This window comes from Hyperolius riggenbachi, chromosome 2, assembly GCF_040937935.1.
Source record: "Hyperolius riggenbachi isolate aHypRig1 chromosome 2, aHypRig1.pri, whole genome shotgun sequence".
Classification (NCBI taxonomy): Eukaryota; Metazoa; Chordata; class Amphibia; order Anura; family Hyperoliidae; genus Hyperolius; species Hyperolius riggenbachi.
In genome coordinates, this window is record NC_090647.1 from 156,178,712 (window position 1) to 156,202,842 (window position 24,131).

The 24,131-nt window shown below is 42.8% G+C and overlaps 1 protein-coding gene across 5 annotated transcripts in view; it reads left to right on the forward strand.

Moving 5' to 3' along the window:
- The window catches only part of SUCLA2 (succinate-CoA ligase ADP-forming subunit beta), a 599,900-nt gene that overhangs the window by 109,429 nt on the left and 466,340 nt on the right, over positions 1-24,131 (forward strand). For all 5 annotated transcript variants that reach the window (XR_011026128.1, XR_011026129.1, XM_068267735.1 and 2 more), the window contains exons 5-6: positions 1,493-1,621; positions 3,416-3,554. Coding sequence is in view for 3 of the 5 variants with exons in the window: in XM_068267735.1 (XP_068123836.1) it covers positions 1,493-1,621; positions 3,416-3,554 (268 nt within the window). In the remaining 2 variants the exon portion in view is untranslated. The remainder of the gene's footprint in view (positions 1-1,492; positions 1,622-3,415; positions 3,555-24,131) is intronic.

The following is a 24,131-nucleotide window of genomic DNA, read 5'->3' on the forward strand; positions in this document are numbered from 1 at the left end:
CCACGCTGCTGACAAACAGCTTGTCAGAGCTGGCTGTGTTTATCTCTATAGTGTCAGTCTGCTGCTCTCCCCGCCTCCTGCAGAACTCCAGTCCCCGCCTGCATCCCTTCCCTCCCTGCTGATTGGAGGGAAGGGACGAGGGCAGGGACCGGAGCTATGCAGGAGGCGGGGGAGCAGCTGAGACTGACACTACAGATGTAAACACAGCCTCACAGCATGGCTGTGATTTATGAGAGATTGCAGAGTGCTAGAGGACCTTAGTGGGGTTTGGGATAGCAACAGAGGCTGGGCTGTATAGGCAGATCCAGCCTCTGTATGCAGATAACATTCTTTAAACACACCTCGGGTTCTCTTTAAGTGTTTGTTTTGGTGCATAATTTAGAAAGTAATTATAATTATTGCATAACCTTCTATGGCTCTGTAGCACTACTTTCAACATTACATGGACATGTACACGAACAAACAAGGAAAGTTCCTATAATATACATTTGTATAGACCACCTTGTAAAATGTACATGTACAGTATATGCCGAGATATGAACTCTAATACAGAAAAACACTAGCAGAGGGGATCTGCTCATTAGAGCTTTACAGCCTGTGTCTAAAGGTGTCCCTCACTACAACTGTATTTGCTGTTATGCTGACCAGTCATAAAGTAACTAAAACGCAGACAGATCTGAAATGTAAAATGTGTCTCAGTCACAGAAGCTGGATGATATTACCTGCCGTGTGTGCAGGCTGAAATCCAATAATGTGTTATTACAAATACTTAGAATAGGACGATGCTCCCTTAGCACCAGTAACATTGCACTGTGCTGCCTGCGAATGGCAAAACTACTGGCCTTTCATGCATCAGGCTCTATGTTTCCTATATGGTAGGGGAGGGAAGCAGAGGTAGAATTCCTGGGAAATTGCCCTCATGCCAGGTATGGGTGACGTGGGAGAAAATAGAAGCAGTAACACCTAGAATCTCTACAAGTGGTACAAACCCTGCAGAGGGTACTTGTTGACTCTGTAGAAGATTTTGACACGCGCATACGCACGCACACACCATCTGGAAATATTCACAGAGCCTCACTTTTCCCTTATTTTGTTATGTTGCAAACTTATTCCAAAAGGATTACATTATTTTTTTCCCTCAGAAGTCTACACACAACAACCCATAACGAAAACATGAGAAAAGTTTACTTGACGTTTGGGCAAATCTGTTAAAAATAAAAAACTGAGAAATCACATGTGCATAAGTATTAACAGCCTTTGCTCAATACTTTCTTAATGCACCTTTGGCAGCAATAACAGCCTCAAGTCTTTTTGAATATGATGCCACAAGCTTGGCACGCCTATCCTATTTCCATTATTTTTATTTTTTAATTTGCCAAAACCTCAAGTAAACATTTCACGTTGTCATTATGGGGTGTTGTGTGTAGAATTCTGAAGAACAAATTCATTTAATCCATCAGCCTGGTTATTAATATATTAATATTTTCCTCAGGGTCCTGTGCTTATTGGAAGCTCTCAAGGTGGAGTGAACATTGAAGATGTTGCTGCTGAAAACCCAGATGCTATAGTTAAAGAACCCATTGACATTGTAGAAGGCATACAAAAAGAACAAGCAGTTAGGGTAAGTTTGTTTATGAATCTAAAGTTATGGCTTTATCATAAAATAAGCTGTAATTGTATAGCAGTCCAATCAGTTCCTTTTGTCTGGTAGTGAAATGACTGTTGCATTTTTGCTTTCACAGAATTGATGGTGTTGCCCCTAAGCTTTAAGTGGTCTTATGCTATATGCACTATATTCATTTGTGAAATGTTACAGCTAGAGTGAACCACACTTTTAGTAAATTAACCCAAGATGAGGTCTGCAATTGCCAAAATAAAATGCATACGCTGACTCCTCTATTACGAAGACAGCCCATAGTCCCCAGGTGACGTGCAGCACTGTGCGAGATTTTGGAAAGAAAGGAGAACTGAAACTCTTGACAAAATGATCCTACAAGCTGGATCTCTTGTTGACGTGTTGGCTACAGCACACACCCTAGATTTTTGCCTAGGTGGTGTTTATCGCCTGCCTTGGCCATGTTTAATTTACTGTGTGTATAAATAGCTTTTGTGTTGGATAAGGTGCATCAGGCACCGGATATGCAAGCCAAGGTCAAAGTTGGTTGCGACAGCTGAATCCTGTACAGTCAATGTCCCTGCTCATCTCTTGGTTCACCGTGGTGCTCCTCTTCTTGGAGAGGGGGGGGGGGGGTCACTGCAACTTCTCTATTATTAGCCATTTGTTATTTATGTCTATATGAAGCACCCCCCCCCCCCCCAAGAAAAAAAAGTTAATTGGCATACCCCCTAAAATTGTGAGCCCCTCTGAGGGAACAGTTAGTGACAAGACTATATATACTCTGTATAGCTCTGAGGAACAGAATGAATACAGATTTTACAGATAAGGTGAACTTAGTATAGGCTTCACAATAGCTAACTATGTTTACAGTTCACAACCCTGAAATGTAAATCTTTATAAAAGTAGTAGAGTATAAAAGTAAGAGTAGAGTGGACTGACATTTTGCTTACAGCACCACAGCTAAGTGGTTATCGAGTATGAGAGCCAGCTGCAGACCTGTCTGCACTAAAGCCCCCATTTTCTGTCAGATCCTCCCCATCTCACTGTGTCCACTACAGAGTAAGAGCAAGGAATTATGAAAAAGATAGAATGATTTCATGTTCTTCTGGCACATGGAAGCCCTCAGTTTGTTTGGTGTATCAGGACACTGAGGAGGAAAGGTCTAATGGTGGCCATACATGGTATAATTTTTTTCATACAATCTTACCATTTCTATGTAGTATAAGTAAATTAAGTGAATATACTGAAATGATAATTTAGGCAGTTCCCCTATATTACATAGAAATGGTAAGATTGTATGAAAAAATTGTACCATGTATGGCCACCCATCAGACTGAGAGCTTGTGCTCACTGGTTTATAGACCAATACTTTTTAGATACAAGGAATTGGCAGACATTCAGTAATTTGTACTATTTTAATAACGATATGAATTAATAGACACCTTTTATTTACTATAGTTATTGGTTTTCGTTCAGAGTATATCATGGGTGGTAATTTGCCCTTTTAAGTCCAAACAGCTGCAAATGGTGACAGTTTAACCCCTAAAGAAAATAGTATACAATCAAACACAATAACACAAATCAGTGGTTCTCAGTCCACTGTTTTCTCTCCTTAATTGCTTCAATGCACTGTTTACATACTCTTTTTAAACTATGGTAATTCTCCCAAGTCATGTAAATCATCACAAGGCTAGATGAGAGTGAAGAGAAGGAAAATATCTTCCGTGGGATTTTAGCTGACTAATCAGATCATGAATGTTTATCTTATTGAGAATTTTTGTTTCTTCGCATGTTTAGCTTGCACAGAAAATGGGTTTCCCAGAAAACCTTGTAGACGAGGCAGCTGACACCATGATCAACTTGTATAATCTGTTCATGAAGTACGATGCTACAATGGTAGAAATCAATCCAATGGTGGAAGATGCTTCAGGAGTAGGTAAGTATTTATGTTTAAAGAACCCTGGCCTACAATAACCAAATGTCTTGAATCTATCTATGTCATAGTTTGCATGTCTACAATTGTTATATTTAGTGTACATCGCCCCTTGCAGTCCAGCAAAATCAGCTGGCTGTTTAATAGGGACTGCATGCATTTTGAAAACTCCTTTGCTGGTCCTCTTTTTCCTGAGTGCGGTCTGACACTAGTCCATGCGGATGAAGTGTGCAATTATTGATTGTTCAGAGGTGAACAAACACTGCCTAACCCCACCCTTGCTATTTCCATTTAACCAAATGAGAGTAACCACATGGGCAGCTGTGTTTGGCTATATGTTATAGTGAAGTTGAGGCAAACCTCGGGTCAAAGAGCAGATACCTAAGAAGAGGGAAGCCTTTGAATCCCGTAAAGGCTTCGCACACACTCCTCCTGACCACTGCAGCTGCGTGAGACCCTCCTGAAGATCGTGCCCTCTTTCCTCTTCATACATGAGTACAGCCATGCTGCACCCAAGTGAGAACGGTACAGCCATGCTCCTGTATGCAGAGAAGCACAGTCGCAATCAGAAATACAACAAGATTGTACTATTTTTTTTTTTCTATTTGTGGGTCCCACGAGCAGCTATGGTGATCTAGAGGACAGCATGGGAAACCTCTGCTGGATCCAGAGACTTCCCACTTCTTACTACCAGCGATGCTATGGGTAATTTTTATAAAATCTCATCACTCAAGTGAGAATACACACATAGCATTACATTTGCAAGAGCTTTTAAAATCACCAACGCTTAGAAAAAGCACTTGCAGTGTGAACCAGCCTAGGTAAGTCTTTGACTCCAAGTTCGTCCTTGGGTACACTTTAACCGTGTGGCTGTGTGGTTCCAAATCTTAAATGCAGTCTTTTATAGGCGTCGACATCTGTCATACTGTCTCAGTAGAATTTAAATAGTGGCACCTTAAAAACACCTGTATTATTTCTTTGAAGTAGTTTGATGGCTTCTAATGGCTGTTTAGAAGGACTTGTGGTTACACAAAATGATCCACAATACTGAATGTCAAATGAGAGGACTTATTTGTCAAATGTTGAAGTAGGCTAACATATTAATTAAAAATCCCAGACAGCCACTTTGCACAACTTCCTGCAAACACTCTGCAGCTGAAGGCACTTAGCTGAAGAGATTAATGAGTGATCACCTCAACACTTCACAATCAGCCATATAAACAGAGATTATTTTTTCCTTTGTGCTCCCCTGCCAGAAGTTTGTTTACACTACAGAGTAATGGCAAGGTTAAACTCTTGAGCAGTCTTATTGACATCACGGAGGGGAAGAGAAGCTCAGCAGTGATGGACAGGAATTTCTATACAGAGGAACTTTAGCTGCTGAGACAAAGGTTGTATGTGGGACCACACTTGTGAGGGGAGCTAAGACATAATTTTTACTTGCAGTAGAATTCTAAATTTCACCTACATTTGAAGCTCATATAGTCAATAAAGCACAGTTGACACTAAATACAATGGAACAGCAGTATATCTGAATAGTACAGATGTGCTGTACTGCTCCAGAAGTCTTCTGCAGTGTGCGCTGTACTCGGGAGTGCATGTATACCATTCATTTGGATGAAGGTCAATTTAGCCGCTGTCCCAAAAGTGTTTGTGCACTGCAGAAACTAACAATCCCAGGCATGTTGCAAATGGGATATATGTGAACGGACGCATAGGAAAACATGAATATGTACTGCCTGCTCTTGGGAACCAGTCCAGCAGTGGGCCTTATGTGAACCAAGTCATACAAAATATGAGAAGACCAAATTTTCTGGTCAGTGGGTAATCTCAAATTTTGTCAACAGTTAAAAAGCATCCCCTTAGGCTCAATATCTCTGGCTATTCTGATGTTTGGGTTTGTTGCAGTCTCTCATATATGCTCCTACACCCGTCATATGCCTGCTTGGTCTCCTGACTGGCATTATTTTCAAATGGGAAACTTCCACTTACTGCCATGCCTGTCACCCTGATCCTAGGCGAGTACAGATGTCCAAGACACCTGTCCTACTTGTAGATGAAAAGCCTCAGCAGTTGTCTGCTTCCTGTTTGTTGTATATTTCCTCTCACAGGAAGTTTATACCTCAAGTGACCTAAAACCATACAACGTATCAATGAAAATCAGTAACGCAGCACTTTGTATCTATTCCACCAAGTGTTCTAGTTCCACCCAACATGTTTCATCACAATGAAAGTCCACAGGGAAATGTTAATACCATGACTCTTTCTACATCAACCCACCAAAGCACTACCTAGGAGTAGTCTTGTGTGAGAGAAGCCATACAAAGGGCACTAGTCACTTTGTTGGAATCACAAAGTTGTTATTTAAAGCTGGAGAAAAGGTCCAACACTAAGCCATGTGCGGTGCTCTACATAAGTGCATGCATTGCATTTGTCTTTAACCAACCTGGCGTTCTATTAAGATCGACAGGCTGGCGACTGGTCAGTTGTTTTTTTAACCACTTCGCGTCCCTGGGGTTTTTCCCCTAAAAAACCAGAACCATTTTCTACATTTCACACTCCTCCCATTCGTTTGCTAATAACTTTATCACTACTTATCATACATAAATGATCTATACCTTGTTTTTTTCGCCACCAATTAGGCTTTCTTTGGGTGGTACTTTTTGCTAAGAATTATATTATTTTCTATGCATTTTAAAGGGAACAAGGGGTAAAAAAATGAAAAAAGTCATTATTTCCCAGTTTTCAGCCATTATAGTTTGAAAATAAAAGTTGCTGCTGTAAGTTAAACCCACACATTTTACTTTTCCATTTGCCCTGGTTATTTTACCATTTCAATTTCAATCCTAGTACAATGTATCAGGGCTGTGGAGTCGGTCCAGAAATCCACTGACTCCGACTCCTCAGTTTAGGATTCCTCCGACTCCGACTCCTCGACTCCGACTCCTCTAATTTGCATATTACAATTTTGTTGCTTAAAAGTATGTAACATGAAATTCGTCTCTTAACTGCCAACGCTTAGGAATTTTACAAGACAACTGAAGTGAGAAGGATATGTAGACTACTATATTTATTCCCTTTAGACTAAAACTAGTCCTTGGTAAGAGTACTTGTAAAAGGTACAAACCGGAACTAAGAACATCTATCAGGCCCTAGGCAATGTAAGTGTGGGTACATGTAAGAATGATGTGCAGGTACTCTGCAGGGGAATGAGGAGATTGTAAACCGACAACACCTCTGTGTTCAATGTGCACAGCATTCTCAGTGGATTCCCTGCAGCTCTGTGGGGAGTGCATATGTAGAGTATAGTACTACTGTGTAACAAAGTAAACCTAAGACAGATTAAATTAAAGTTGTATACATACCTGGTGCTTCCTCCAGCCGCCTTCAGGATAATCAGTCCCTCGTTGTCCTCCTCCACCACCTGGATCTTCTGCTATGAGTCCAGGTACTTGAGCCAGTCGGGCGTAGTGCGCATGCACACACTCCGCCGCCAGGAGCATACTACACCTGTGCAGCACTATTGCGCAGGTGCAGAATGTTCCTGGCTGTGGGAGCGGCATGCGGCCGGACAGCGCTGACTGGCTGAATTACCAGGACTCGTAGCAGAAGATCCGGGTGGTGGAGGACAGCGAGGGACTGATTAGACTGAAGGGGGCTGGAGGAAGCCCCAGGTATGTATAAAACTTTACTTTTCATCCGTCTCAGTTACCCTTTAATTTGTAGTCACCAAACCAAATTTTAACAACATATCAAATTATTTGATTTCATCAGCAAAGGGAGTGCATACATTTGCATAAATCAGCATCAATGCAGAATTATTTCCATCTCGTTGACCATCTCTATTAGTGACACCGCTACACATCAGGCTTTATTCTTACAGCATAGATGTTATTTAGTATATATAAGAGATTCCTGTGTACACAACATATATACAGTCACAATCAGATATGTATATCTGACCTTAAAAATACGGGGACTGCTTTATTGAAGCAGCACAAGTAACTAATTTTGATTGGTTTATTTCATTTTTGTGGACTAAGCACAGCTATTACGGTATATATAGTGTATATATACATTATTTTTAATGACTATTATCTGAGAAATAGAAAAATTTATCATATTTTCTATTTTAATTACTGTTACAAATTCATTAGGAGTCGGAGTCGGTGCATTTTTTCCCGACTCCGACTCCAGGCACCCAAAATTGCCCGACTCCACGACTCCGACTCCGACTCCACAGCCCTGCAATGTATGATGACAATAAATGATTTGGAAATAAAATGCATTTTTTCAAATAACCCTCCAGGACAGGTGCTACATATGAGATTTGGGCTCCGCCCTCAACAGGAAACACAAAGAACTAGCTCTCTATAAGTTCCACCCCTCAGTATCCACCTGCCAGTTCTTTGTGTTTCCTGTCCCGGGAAGCCTCTAGCTCTCTACAGCTAGATATGGTCAGCAGCCAGGGAGTGCTGAGGCCATGGAACTTTTTATAGGTAGCCCTGTCCTGGAAGGATTACTGGGGGTGTACCTTGTTTTTCCACGGTAGTGGATCTCTGAATCATGCTGGAGGTCAGCTATGTAAGGAGAGACGGTGTTTGAGGCAGCATGGTGGAGACCGATCGCGCGTCGGAGGGAAGCTTTCACTTTGCAGAGGCGGAAAGGTGACTTCCTTTGGCGGTAGTGTGATTCTCAGCGTTTCCAGAGAGGAGGCAAGGGCAATAGCGCTGTGAGCATGACACTTCCACCCTTACGGTGACATCAGATCCGGTATCCGGTACGCGCAGCTGTCAGAACGCCGAGAGGTCCATTCCCCACACCGCGGTTGGTGTTTGGTGGAGATGGACACGAGACAGAGGACGGCAGACCAAGTAAGTGGCGGCGGACATCGGAGGATGGTTGCCCTTCTGATTCTGAGGTCTATGCCTAAACCTGGCGCAGGGGAAGATTTTTTTAGTTTCTTACAGCGCTGATGGTTGTAGAAAGTCTTTTGTCTGCTATTGCCCATGGATTCAGCACTATGTTTATTACCCAAATTGTTTGGTGTTTAACTTAAGCATGGTCTCATGTCTTTACTTAAACTGCTGGATTTTATAACTTTGCTGCAGATAACTTCATCATGAGGTTTGTGCATGCAGGTGGACAAAGTCAATTGATTAATTGTCTCAGCAAATGTGTTCTGTGCACATTTAATTTGTCATATGCATCTTGCATTTGAATGGGCAGCATGATTTTTATATTATCATTTAATTTACTTGAATTTGAAACTTTGAAATTGGATTAAGTTTCACTGTTATACTTTAATAAATATGCCTAGCTTTATGAGTGGAGCTAAGTCTGGGTTTTACTGATTATGCCAAATAGCTCTCATGGCATGTTAAGTATTTATGCATGCTGGTTAGCAGACTTAATTGATTAAATCATCATTTGCATGTTTTTCAGGATGCTATTGAGCCTACTGATAGCTCTGATGGGTCCAGCAATTGCCTTCTCTGTAATAAAAAATTATATTAAGTCTGCTTTCACAGCTAGACGTTACAGGCGCACGTTAGTGCTGCCTGTCAACGCAGCCCACCGCACAGCAATGAAGAATCAATGTGCTGCATTGTAACGCAGCAGGTAAAGACAAAAGTGCTGCATGCTGTGCGTTATAAAACGGCTAAGCCGCATTAGACTGTTTGCACATGCGCAGTTATGTTGGAAGAGGAGGTCCCCTCCTCCTCCGCGGCCAGCCACATGGCTAATTAATATTCACTGCACTGTGATGTGCAGTGTTTACTGCCTGGAGCGGCCGCTCTGTGTGGCAATTGGCTGGCGGGACCACGTGTTGTGGATCACGTGGTCTCCGCATCGCACAGCGCGAAAAAGGCGCACCAAGAGCTGCATAACGCAGTTCTTGGTAGCGTCCTCCTCCAGCACCACCAGGCGTTGTGTTAAGGGTATGTTATGCAACCTATAACGTTCCCTAAAACAACGTCCTGGTGGGAAAGAAGCATTGGGCTCCCTGCACACTGCAAATGCATGCAGTGTGCAAGAGGCCTTAGATTGGCCTAAAGTATCTTGTCAAAAATGCATTTCAAGCGTAAATAATGAAGATACTACAGCATCTTGCAAGGAGTTTGTTATCCATTAGGCAAGAAATGGTGGAAACGTTTAAAGCTTTTAGAGAAAGCCTTCCTTCTACTCCAGGTTCACAACTGCTTCAGACTGCTTAAATTCAATCTACAAAACGTAAGAAAGCAATAAGGAAATCTAGAATAATACTTTCTTCGGAAGAGGAAGATGATAGTGAGCAGGAAGTTGTTAATCCTGATTCAAAATCTTCTGAGGATTTATCTGTACAGAGTGAAGCAGAGGAGACTGTAAAGTCCTCAAAGTTTAAGTTTGCTGCTGGAAGAAACTGGATAATTATTAAAGTCAATTCATTCTACTTTGGATATTCCACCACCCAAAAAAAAAAAAAATCTGCAATATCTTTACATGCTATACACAGGAATGGAACCATGTGAGCAGTTATGTTTCCCAGTTCATATTCCTCTATTAAAAAACATAATCACAGCTCATTGGAAAGAGCCGGATAAAAGACTATTTGTATCTAAGGCCTCTTTCACAGTGCGTCATTAAAAAAACGCACGTTATAAATGATTCAACGCAGACTAACGCACAGCAATACTAAGTCTGTGGGACATTCACAGTGCACATGTTGTGTTTGTGTGTAACGTATAGCATTGTTAGTGCTGCATGCTGTGCGTTATACACGTTGTTAGCTGCGTTAGAAAGTTTGCACATGCTCAGTAATGACTTAGAAGCATAGTTTTCATTGCCTGTAGGCCGTACTGTATTCAACAATATGAGCCATTAACTGGCGATGCAACTTTTTGGGGGCGTTGCGGTTTAAGTTTGCGTTGCGATTGTAACGTTGCATCAAAACGCAACGTCCCACTGTGAAAGTAGCCTTAGGGTTTGAAAAAGCGTTTTCCATTTTCTGAGGAAGACGCTAAGCCTGGGGATTCATGTTCTAAACTTGATGCTGCATTTAGTCAGGTTGGAAGGTGAATGAGTTAGCATTCAAGATCTAAAGCGACCTTAAAAACCCAGAAAATAAGTTGAATTTTCTCTTAAGAAGGCATGGTCTGCTACTGCTCCCATTCGGAATCACGTCAGCACCCAGAATCTTCACAAAAAGTAATGGCAGAAATTGTGGGAACCCTACATTTTAAAAGGTGTTATGATAATGCCGTACTTAGACGACCTTTTAGTAGTGACAGACAGTATTGTGAAGTTGAAACATCAGAGATCTCATCATCCAGCAGTTGGTACGAGCAGGTTGGTTAGGGAACCGACAAAAATCAAATTTGATTCTGACACAGGTTATTCAGTTCTTGGGGTTCAGAATCAATTTCCATAGCTTAGAAATTATTTCTTCCACAAGACAAGTTAGTCAAGATTCATGCCTTAGTGGAAAATTTCCAGCACAAATCAAGGGTAACAGTCAAACAAGTGATGAGTCTAATAGGATTTTTGACATCCACAGCACCGGCAGTGTATTGGGCATTGAAACCAGGGATGAGCAGAAACTACGCCAGTGCAAATTTACGCATCATAGTTCACATCTACGCATGGTAGTTCATAGGTGAAGTTTCAAAACAACGCTTACGAATTTACGCGTAGTGAAGTACTGCTACACGTAGCTTATGCCCACTATGCGTAGTGAATGTGTGTATTGCGTAGTGAACTACGAATGCGTTTCTTGCATCTAATTTTCGGCGTGCGATTGTATGCTTACAAATTTACGCAGGGGAAAGGGGAATGTATGCATTGAAGAGGTCCCGGTATAAGCATTTATAGAGAAATTAATGCGTAAAATTTTCTGCATATAAGTACAAGCATCCGCACACACTACACTTTACACTACGCGTAATTGCGTATTTTTAATGCGTAGTCTACGTGATGCATACAAAACGAATATTTGATATTCGCAGCCGTAGTTTGGTGAAGTGTAATTGAGTAAAACCACGTGTAGTTCCAGCGTAGCGAAGTTGGCTGACTACGACCATCCTTGATTGAAACGTGAGAATATTACAACAACGGCTCCTGCGCAGTTGGAAAGTAAGTCATGCGGCTTTAGACCGCATGGTGTCCATTTCAACACTGGTGAAGCAATCACTCAGTTGGTGTATAATAGCAGACAATGTCACTCGGGGACGACTATGGTAGTTTCAGATGACAAAACTGTTAACAGACGCAAGTATTCTTGGTAGAACCCACATAGATGGGATATATCTACAAGGAACTTGGTCAAAGCAGATTAAGACCCAATCTTCAAATTTCAGAGAGCATCTGGGAGTGAAGAGACCATGCAAAATACAGGTTAAAAGACCAGCATGTTCAAGATCAGGTCAGACAATATAACAGTAGTGATGTATGTAAACAAACAAGGGTGTACCAGGTCATCACAACTTCTTGATTTGACACTGCAGCTGCTAGATTGGGCGGAGGACAATCTTCAATCGATCTCAGCGGTTCACCTAAAGGGTTCATTAAGCAACATGGTGGATCTGTTGAGCAGGAAGAGACTATCAAACTAATGCTAAGTCCTGAAGTGTTCAAGTTGTTAGCGAAAAATTAGGGACAACCACAGATCGATTTATTCACCAATCTGGAGAATACTCAGTGCCGCCAGCTCTTCTCTCTAGACCCAAGAGGCGCTTCGGGAGTAGATGCCTTGGCTCAAATGTGGGATTATCAAATATCTTATGCATTTTCTCCAATACCGCTGTTACCAATAGTATTACAGAAGCTGAAATCGACAACAATGTATCTAATATTAATTGAACCAGATTGGCTGAAAATAATCTGGTATCCAATGATTAAGTTGATGCTGATGGACAGATCAATGCCATTAACAGACAGATTATACCTTCTCAAAAAGAAAAGATAAATGGACTCAGATTCCGAATCTTCGATTAACAGCTTGGTTTCTGAAAGGAAGATCTTAAAAGATAGAGGGTTATCTGAAAGTGACAGAGAATATAATTAAAAGTAAGAAAGAAAGTCACTAGAGCAATATATCAAAACTATTGGAAAACTTTTTGTCAATGGAAGAGAAAGACAGGACTCCGATCCAATAAGCTCGCTATAGTGTTAGAATTTTTGCAAGCATACGTTGACAAAAATCTAGCGTTGAGTACCCTAAAGATCCAAGTGGCAGCCTTATCACTATACTTGGATGAGAGGTTAGCATTAGAACCTCTAGTTATTAGTTTTTTTGTTTGTCAGTTACAAATCGAAAGGAGTTCAAAGTCCTAGAGAGGTAACCGCTCACTCAACAGGGTCAGTGGCAACTTCCTGGGCTTATAGAGCTGGAGCAACAGCGGCGGATATCTGCAAGACAGCAACTTGGAAATCCGTGAACACCTTCATTAGGCATTACTGACTGGGCTTATCAGCAGAAGAACAGGCATTTGGAAGAAAAGTTCTTCAGGCTGTTGTCCCTCCCTGAGGTTGGTATTTATTGCATATCCTCTCATATGTAGCACCTGGAGGGTTATTTGAAAAAAACAAAATTAGCTTACCTGGTAATGCTGTTTTTAATAACCCAGGACAGGTGACCCACCCATTATATATATATATATATATATATATATATATATATATATATATATATATATATATATATATATATATATATATATATATATATATATATGTATAATATTGACTGAAGCATATATTTCTGTGTGTTTATACGGATGTTTATGTATATGCAAGTTTTTTGTTAAATTGTTTGAAAGAAGAATCGGTATCAGGACAGTTAATTGGAACGTACTGGCAGGTGGATACTGAGGGGTGGAACTTATAGAGAGCTAGTTCTTTGTGTTTCCTGTTGAGGGCGGAGCCCAAATCTCATATGTAGCACCTGTCCTGGAGGGTTATTAAAAACAGCATTACCAGGTAAGCTAATTTTGTTTTTTTCACTTTGTGTCCGACTTTTATTTAGTTATTTTTTTCCTCCTTTATAATCTGATCCTCCCCCCAGTTAGCCAGATGTGCACTTACATATGCCTCCCTCCCCCATAGTTGGTGAGATGTGCCTCTGGATACCCCCCCCCCCAGCCAGGCCTTAGTACCCCTCCCCCCCAGCTAGCCAGATGTATATATTTGGCCCCTCTCCCCCAAAGCTGGCTGGATGGATGTCTATTTCCCCCCCCCCCTCCATAGCTAGGTGTGTGCGCCCCTTTACCCCCCTCCCCCCCTTGTTAATCCTTTTTGTGTTGCTCTCCTACCCTTCCCCCTCCCCCCTCCCCCCCCATCTGAGCAGCGGTTTCTTTAATGATCCCCCCCCCTCCCCCTCCATGCTGCGATCGGGCAGCATGGGGAATTACAAAGAAGATTTCCCACCTAATCATCTTCCAGCGCGGGGATCGGCTCCCCTCCATTCAGTACCGCTGACAGCCTCCGCACTGGAAGATGATTAGGTGGGAAATCTTCTTTGTAATTCCCCATGCTGCCCAATCGCAGCATGGAGGGGGAGGGGGGTATCATTACAGGGGATCGGGCGTGGGGTGGGGGGATCGGACCCCCGGGAAGGCATCCAGGATTAGAGTAGTTAGAGGGAGGGGGGTTGATGAGCCCAGGTGCGTGCTAGCACGCACGCTGTGCTCATTTAAAGGGCACAACTTATATTCACGTCATGTGGCTTTCAGAATCCACTTGCAATGACGTGAAAATACTGTAGGTAGGACATAGTTACATAGTTACATAGTTATTTTGGTTGAAAAAAGACATACGTCCATCGAGTTCAACCAGTATAAAGTACAACACCAGCCTGCTCCCTCACATATCCCTGTTGATCCAGAGGAAGGCGAAAAAACCCTTACAAGGCATGGTCCAATTAGCCCCTAAAGGGAAAAATTCCTTCCCGACTCCAGATGGCAATCAGATAAAATCCCTGGATCAACATCATTAGGCATTACCTAGTAATTGTAGCCATGGATGTCTTTCAACGCAAGGAAAGCATCTAAGCCCCCTTTAAATGCAGGTATAGAGTTTGCCATAACGACTTCCTGTGGCAATGCATTCCACATCTTAATCACTCTTACTGTAAAGAACCCTTTCCTAAATAAATGGCTAAAACATTTTTCCTCCATGCGCAGATCATGTCCTCTAGTCCTTTGAGAAGGCCTAGGGACAAACAGCTCATCCGCCAAGGTATTATATTGCCCTCTGATGTATTTATACATGTTAATTAGATCCCCTCTAAGGCGTCTTTTCTCTAGACTAAATAAACCCAGTTTATCTAACCTTTCTCGATAAGTGAGACCTTCCATCCCACGCATCAATTTTGTTGCTCGTCTCTGCACCTGCTCTAAAACTGCAATATCTTTTTTGTAATGTGGTGCCCAGAACTGAATTCCATATTCCAGATGTGGCCTTACTAGAGAGTTAAACAGGGGCAATATTATGCTAGCATCTCGAGTTTTTATTTCCCTTTTAATGCATCCCAAAATTTTGTTAGCTTTAGCTGCAGCTGCTTGGCATTGAGTACGATTATTTAACTTGTTGTCAATGAGTACTCCTAAGTCCTTCTCCAAGTTTGATGTCCCCAACTGTATCCCATTTATTTTGTATGGTGCTAGACCATTAGTACGTCCAAAATGCATGACCTTACATTTGTCAACATTGAATTTCATCTGCCATGTATGTGCCCATATAGCCATCCTATCCAGATCCTGTTGCAATATGACACTATCTTCCTGAGAGTTAATGATTCTGCACAATTTTGTATCATCTGCAAAAATAGCAACATTGCTCACTACTGCATCTACTAGGTCATTAATAAATAAATTGAAGAGCACTGGACCCAGAACAGACCCCTGTGGGACCCCACTGCTAACAGTCTCCCATTTTGAGTATGATCCATTGACCACAACTCTTTGTTTTCTGTCCATTAGCCAGTTCCCTATCCATGAACACAGACTCTTCCCCAGTCCTTGCATCCTCAACTTTTGCACCAGACTTTTGTGGGGAACAGTGTCGAAGGCCTTTGCAAAGTCCAAGTATATCACATCTACAGCATTCCCAATATCCATATTAGCATTCACTACCTCATAAAAGCTGAGCATGTTAGTCAAACAGGACCTGTCTTTAGTAAACCCATGTTGATGCTGAGAAATAAGATTATTTTCTACTATGAAGTCATGTATAGTATCTCTTAGTAACCCCTCAAATAGTTTGCATACAACTGATGTTAAACTTACAGGTCTATAATTTCCTGTATCAGATTTTTTGCCCCCCTTAAATAATGGGAAAACGTGGGCTGTACGCCAATCCACTGGGACTCTGCCAGTTGCAAGAGAGTCACAAAAGATAAGATAAAGGGGTTTATCTATAACTGAACTTAATTCCCTTAGGACCCGAGGATGCATGCCATCCGGGCCAGGTGCCTTGTCTATTTTTAATTTATTTAGTCTTGCCTTCACTTCTTCCTGCGTTAAGTATTTAATATTACAGTTAGAAGATTGAGACTCTTCCGCCTCTGTAGTTTGCAACAGTGCTGTTTCTTTTGTGAAGACAGAAGCAAAGAAAGCATTTAATAACTCTGCCTTACCTTGGTCATCCACCATTGAGTTCCCATCCTCATCCTTTAGGAGTCCTATACAGTCAACCTTTCTTTTTTTAGAGTTAATGTACTTGTAAAACATTTTTGGGTTAGATTTGATATCCTTAGCGATTTGTTTTTCAGCTTCAATCTTTGCCTGCCTAATTTCTTTTTTACAATTTTTATTGCACTCCTTATAATTGCTTAGTGCAGCCTCTGTCCCCTCCTGTTTTAAGACCTTATAGGCATTCTTTTTCCTCTTCATTTTATGTTTAACCTTTCTATTCATCCATAGAGGCCTTTTTTTATTCCTAGACATTTTGTTTCCATATGGGATATACATACTACAGTATTGATTGAGTATAAGTTTAAAAGCTTGCCATTTCCCTTCAGTGTCTTCCCCTTGTAGTACATTATCCCAGTTCACCAAACTTAGTGCCTGCCTAATTTGAGTGAACTTTGCTTTTCTAAAGTTCATAGTTTTAGTGGTCCCGCTGCCCCGTGGCCTATCAGTCACCAGCTCAAACGTTATCATGTTGTGATCACTATTTCCCAAATGTTCTTGAACCTGCACATTTGATACATTATCTGGTCTATTAGAAATGATCAGATCCAGTAACGCATTCCCCCTAGTTGGTTCAGTTACCATTTGAGTCAAGTAATTGTCCTGTAGTGCTGCCAGAAATCTGCTGCTTTTACCAGAATGGGTAGCCTCAATACTCCAGTCAATGTCTGGAAAGTTGAAGTCGCCCATAATTATGACCTCATTTTTACCTGCAGCTTTTTCAATCTGCTGTAGTAATCGCAGTTCTGCAGCTTCATTAATAAGAGGTGGCCTGTAGCATACCCCAATAAGCAATTGGCAACTTTTATTTCCACCATGAATATTTACCCAAACGGACTCCACATCTTCGCAATCTTCCTCCATCTCATCGTTGAGGACAGCTGTAAGAGAATTCTTAACAAAGAGACAAACCCCTCCACCTTTTTTCCCTGTTCTATCCCTCCTAAACACATTGTATCCTTTTAAATTAGCTATCCAGTCATGGCTTTCATCCATCCATGTCTCGGTTATTCCCACAATATCATAGCCTTTGTCATTCAGAATGAACTCTAGTTCGTCTATTTTATTTGCAAGGCTCCGAGCATTGGTTACCATGCACTTTATATTTTTACCACCACATTTACCAATTTTGTTTACATGAAATGGGCTACTTGAATTTTTACCAACCTCCTTAATCTTTACACTGTCCCCACCCCCCTCTCCACCCTCCATAATGATAGGTTCCCACTGTCTTTTTACCTCATCTTGTCTATGTATTGAGACTTTATCCTCCCGCCTCCCCCCAGATCCTAGTTTAAAATCTCCTCCAACCGTTTAGCCATCTTCTCCCCCAATGCAGCTGCACCCTCCCCATTAAGGTGCAGCCCATCCCTGCTGTAGAACCTGTAGCCGACTGCAAAGTCTGCCCAGTTCTCCAGGAACCCAAACCCTTCCTTCCTACACCAATTTCTCAGCCACTTATTTAACTCCCTAAGCTCCCTCTGTCTCTCAGATGTGGCACTGGCAGTATTTCAGAAAACACCACCTTGGAGGTCCTTGCTTTAAGTTTATCTCCAAGTACCTGAAAATCATTTTTGAGGACCTTCCATCTCCCACTAACTTTGTCATTGGTGCCAATGTGTACCATGACAGCCGGGTCTTCCCCAGCCCCACCCAGTAATCTGTCAATTCTTTCCGCTACATGCCGAACCCGAGCACCCGGGAGGCAACAGACTGTACGGCATTCGCGGTTTCTTCGACAGATTACCCTATCTGTGCGCCTAATAATTGAATCCCCTACCACCAGTACCTGTCTAGCCTTAGCTGCACTCCTATTCCCTTTCTCGTTACAGCAGTCTGCCCCTTGGTTGCTAAGGAGCACATCCTGCTGCAGCATTGCTACTCCTGAATCATCCTCCCCAATATTACGCAAACAAGCATACTTATTAGTGAGGGACAACTCGGGACTAGCCTCCCTGCCACTTTTTCCCCTACCCCTTCTAACTGTGACCCAACTAGCGGCTGCCTCTGCTTCTTGGTCCGGCTGTACTCCACCCTCCTCATCTTCAACGGTTCCATCCAGTGTCTGGATCGTGAGATCCAAGCTCTTCTCCATGTTGTGTATGCTTCTCAGTGTTGCGAGATGCTTATTTAGCTCTGCGACTTCCGCCTCTAACTGAGCAACACGCACACACCCAGGGCAACAGTAAACACCCTCAATCCGCTGATCAAGGCATGCATACATGTTGCAGGATGTACACTGTACAGCATAGTCCAACATGATGACTTTTGTGTGGGGAAAAATTATTTAAAGTAAACTGTGGTGGTAAAAGATGAAATGGGAGAGTGAGTGTAGCTGGGGAGGAGGAAAGGGAGAGTAAGTGAAGTTGGGGAGTGAGTGGGGAGGGGGAGGGGGGAGGAGGGGCGGGAGGGGTGGAGGAGTGGAGGTGGAGTGAGTGAAGTTGGGGTGGAGTCCTCAAAATTTAAAGACTACACCACAACGTGCCTAGCACATTCTAACCAATGCAAAAAACCACAATATTGATTGAAGGTTTTTTTTTTTTTGTCCTTACCTACTTCCTCTCACCACTCTCTTTGTGCCTGTGTTGTAACGCCTGTTTTTAACGCCTATGCCACTTGTGTCGCAGCCACTTAATGAGCAAGCCACAGACTGAGCAAGCTCAGTACTGAGTCCTGAAGCTGACCAAATACCTCCTGTTGCAGCTAGTCCCTCCCCCTAGCCAATTGCCTGCTGCAAAACAAACTAGAGGGAAAAGAAAAAAAAAATTGTACTTTTAAAAACTGACACTTGCTGTTTAATATCAGATGAACCACACAGACAATCCACCAGATATTGCAGCAGCAAAAAACAATATACAAACAGCAATGTAATATAATTAGTGCTCACAATTCCCAGCAGTGAAGTGAAGCAGCCCACCACCAAGATTCATGAATTGGTTAATTAAAAAAAAACTGTTGCATGCAGCCAACTGAAAGTTGGCTGCATGAAAGCCCACTAGAGGGCGCTCCTAATGGCCGCGATGAGCGGCCCTTCTTGTTTTGCTTTCCTCGTCGCGATGGCGACGAGCGGAGTGACGTCATGGACGTCAGCCGCCTCCGATCCAGCCCTTAGCGCTGGCCGGAACTGTTTGGTCCTGCTGCACTGGGCTCGGGCGCCTGGGGGGACCCTCTTTCGCCGCTGCACGCAGCCCATCGCCGCGCTGTGGCAGCGATCAGGTAGCACACGCGGCTGGCAAAGTGCCGCCTGCGTGTGCTCCTTTTTATTTGATGAGAATCAGCCCAGCAGGGCCTGAGCGGCAGCCTCCGGCAGTAATGGACGAGCTGAGCTCGTCCATACCGCCCAGCAGGTTAAAGTGGACCTGAACTCTTGCACAGGACAGAAGGAAAGCATATAGAAATGCACCCTGTATGTATTTATAGAGTTTAACCTGTCCAATTCCCTCTCATCTGTGTCTAAGCACAACTTGTAATTTGATCCCTCAGTTGTGTCAGCTGTCTGCCACAGCAGAGAGGTAATTGGTAAACGCATGGTTTTAACCCTAAGTCTGCTTCCTTGAAAGCCAGAAGTAGAAACAGTGCAGATTTATTGCAGGATTTGTATCAGCTGTAACAAAGAAATGTTTTTCTTTAATGGTTATTACGCTATTGTGTGTCTTTTAGAGCAGATAGGAAGTTCTGAGTTCAGGTCCGCTTTGAATAGTGTATGGCTTCCCAGCCAGTCACTGAATTCAAAACAAACTTCAAGGGGGGGGGGGGGGGGAATCAATGGGCTGCATTTGGAAAAGACACCTGTCAAAGAAAATGAAAATCTATCAGCTTTGAACACCGTGCCTCAAGGTCTCAATGAAAATTCAGACTCTGAATTTAAGATCCAGTCACAATGCTTCAGAAATGTAAATCAAATGCAAAAATAAATACCTTTTTTGTTGTATTGGAATATGCAGCAAAGAAAAGTGTGTTTTTTACTAGAAAAGCATAAAGCATAGGTAAAATGCTTACAGCCATGTTAGTGCCTTCATTGCATCAAGTTGGGCACTGTATGTGATTTTCTTTCTATTTGCACTAACATACATTGGTGTGGGATTGTGTGCCTGTGGCAGTACATGTATTTTTAGCGCCTGTTAGAGCTGACGTAAGAAACGAATACGCATTTTTTGATGCTGTTCTGTTAGCTTTTTCATCTCTGATTTTGGTATTTGTCCTTCACAATTGGCATACCCTTCCCTTATCCTCTTTCAGGGGCGTAACTAGAAATCACTGGGCCCCCCTGCGAATATTTGGATGGGCCCCCCCCCCCCCCCATAGGTGCCAAATAATCGTAATGGGGCAGCGTTTCACTGTAAATTAATTGTAAAGTGGGCAGCATTTTACCAGACAATCGTAATGTGGGCCAGAAAATCGTAATGTGGGCAGAGTTCACCAGAAAATCGTAATGTGGGCCTTTAGAAAATCATAATGTGGGCAGAGTTCACCAGAAAATCGTAATGTGGGCACCAGTCATCAGAAAATAGTAACGTGAGCAGCAGTCACCAGAAAATTGTAACGTCGGCAGCATTCACTAGACAATCGTAATGTGGGCAGCGTTCACCAGAATATCGTAATGTGGGCCAGAAAATCGTAATGGGGGCAGAGTTCACCAGAAAATTGTAACATGGACAGCATTTACCAGACAATCGTAACTTGGGCAGTGTTCACCAGAAAATCATAATGTGGGCCAGAAAATCGTAATGTGGGCAGCGTTCACCAGAAAATTGTAACGTGGACAGCATTCACCAGACAATCGTAACGTGGGCAGTGTTCACCAGAAAATCGTAATGTGGGCCAGAAAATTGTAATGTGGGCAGAGTTCACCAGAAAATCGCAATGTGGGCAGCAGTCACCAGAAAATCGCCATGTGGGCAGCAGTCACCAGAAAATTGCAATGTGGGCATCAGTCACCAGAAAATCCTAATGTGGGCAGCAGTCACCAGAAAATCCTAATGTGGGCAGCAGTCAGTCACCAGAATGTCGTAATGTGGGCAGCAGACACCAGAAAATCCTAATGTGGGCAGCAGTCACCAGAAAATCCTTATGTGGGCAGCAGTCACCAGAAAAATCGCAATGTGGGCAGCAGTCACCAGAAAATCGCAATGTGGGCAGCAGTCACCAGAAAATCCTAATGTGGGCAGCATACACCAGAAAATCGTAATGTGGGCAGCAGACACCAGAAAATCGCAATGTGGGCAGCAGACACCTGAAAATCGCAATGTGGGCAGCAGACACCTGAAAATCGTAATGTGGGCAGCAGACACCTGAAAATCGTAATGAGGGCAGCAGACACCTGAAAATCGCAATGTGGGCAGCAGTGACCAGAAAATCGCAATATGGGCAGCAGTGACCAGAAAATCGTAATGTGGGCAGCAGACACCTGAAAATCACAATGTGGGCAGCAGACACCAGAAAATCGCAATGTGGGCAGCAGACACCAGAAAATCGCAATGTGGGCAGCAGACACCAGAAAATCCTAATGTGGGCAGCAGACACCTGAAAATCGTAATGTGGGCAGCAGACACCTGAAAATCACAATGTGGGCAGCAGTGACCAGAAAATCATAATGTGGGCAGCAGTGACCAGAAAATCATAATGTGGGCAGCAGACACCTGAAAATCACAATGTGGGCAGCAGTCACCTGAAAATCACAATGTAGGCAGCAGACACTAGAAAAAAAAATGCACCTGTGAAAAAAAAACAATTCACTTACCTGACAGAAGTCTTCTCCTCTCCCGGCATCTGGCTCGCAGCTCCCCGAGTCCTCCTGCAGCACATCTCCCGCGCTGACAGGCAGAGTGCAGGGCTACGGCAAGATGGCTGCCGAAGCCCTGTACTAGAGACACAAATAGTCTCCAGTGTAGGGCTTCTTCGGCGGCCATCTTGCCGTAGCCCTGCTCTGCCTGCCGGAGACTATGCAGGCTGCTGGTGGAGCGGGGCTGCGGGGAATGAACTGGCGCAGCGTCTATTAGACGCTGCGGCCAGTTGAGCACCTTGCTGGGGGGTCCAGAGCAGCGCTCCCCCCACGCACAGTGAGCGGGCCCCAGAGCAGCCCCGGGCGGCCGGGCCCCCCTGCGGCTGAGAGAGTCGCATCCCCGGTAGGTACGCCGGTGGTGACAGCCTTTCCTCCTCCGGGCCCCTGACTTGCTAGGGGCCCCCCTGCAACTGCAGGGGCTGCAGGGTCTATTCCTACGCCCCTGTCCTCTTTAGGCCTTGTTCACATCATAAATCACAATCGCTGACGCCAGCGTTTGCGTTTTTTTTTTTTTTTTAACATTTATTTTGTGTGTGATTTTCTTAGCACCTCACGGTGCTTACCTGTGCGCTGTGATTTTTTACAAAGCTCTTTTCTAAGCGCTTTTGCAGAGCGATTCTGTTTTTTCAGAAGTGAACTCTTTCACCCGGAAATAAATACAATGTATTTATTAATGAAAGTGCTGTGGATATCGCTATACAAAGCTCTTTTTCAAGCACTTTAGATTCCTCTATACCTTCCATTGAGGCAAATCACCCCGAAAACTGCACAGGCAGCGTTTTGGTGAGCGGATCGGAATCGAACCACTCATATGTGAACACTCTCATAGGGAATCATTGCACAAACAATTTTAGGGGGAGTTTGAAAATCACCGGCGCTTAAACAAAGCCAAAAGCGCCCTTAGTGTGAGCAAGCCCTAACTGTATAGTCTACTTCCAGACACCTAACCTCTACTTTTAACACTGAACTTTTATGCCACCTTGCCGCAATCATCCTTTTTATTTGACTTTCTTTTTATTGAGAGTTTTACATTTTATAACCATAGGGAAAAGAAGAAAATAAATAAAGAATACAAATTTCTGTAAGTGGAAACAATTTAAATAAGGATGCAAACCAATACACTAAAATTCTCAGGATTTTTTTTTTCAAAACTACTCTTTGAATGGCAGGGGTACAATCCAACTGCCAGAATAGTGTGCATAAAAAAGCACCCTGTCTGACATTTTTGTATAGATCCTTTCCAGGGATTGCTTTTGAAACAATTAAAAAGTAACTTTGGGACTTCCCATGTGGGGATGGACTAATCAAAAACCTGTCAGTAAGAGGTCAGAGCTTTTAGACTATATATTCTATTGTAAGTGGCAGCCACACAGTAAAAAAAAATGACAGTGCATTTACTCTGGGACAAGTGTATTGATGTGTACATATAGTTTCTTACATTTTTCACTTTAGTGCCCCTCTAATTCTAACCTTCCTACCATCTATTCCTAACCCTAATTGCGGACCCTAACCATTTCTCAGCTTCCATTGTCTTCAGTGGTTGATGTGAAAGTTAGGGCCCAAGGAGACTCTCGTGTTTCTCTGCAATGAAGGTGGCTGTGCATTTTACAAAAAGAACCTGCATTGCTCCCAATAACATTCCATTTAAAAACCGATCACCATGATTGTAAAAGGCAACTTACAAAACTCAGATGAAAGAAAAGTTTTTGAACTTATAATGATGACCCTATTCAACAACACAAAAGCTCATAGACTAGCTCAGTATTGATCTGGGTTCTTAAATTGTTTTCAGCAAACTTTATGTGTGATTACTTCCTGTGTCTCTTAAACCTGTTTTACGTTAGTAAACTTATTTATGACTATGTACTTGTACTGCAAACAAGTTGTTTGACCCAGCACTCTAATTGGAGACAAGCGTGCTATAGCTGATCAAAACTTGTTGCTCATCAATGAGCTTGCAACTTGAAGAAGAAGCATGTTTCTTCGAAACAGCGGGCTGTAGTTGCCTCCAGCTCTATCCTTGCTATGTGATTTTATTGCACAAATAAAAGAGCTATCTTTTTCACTTTAGCGGTGCTGCTGATACTTCTTTTTTGCTGTGTACTTGTACTAGCATATTTCACTAAATCT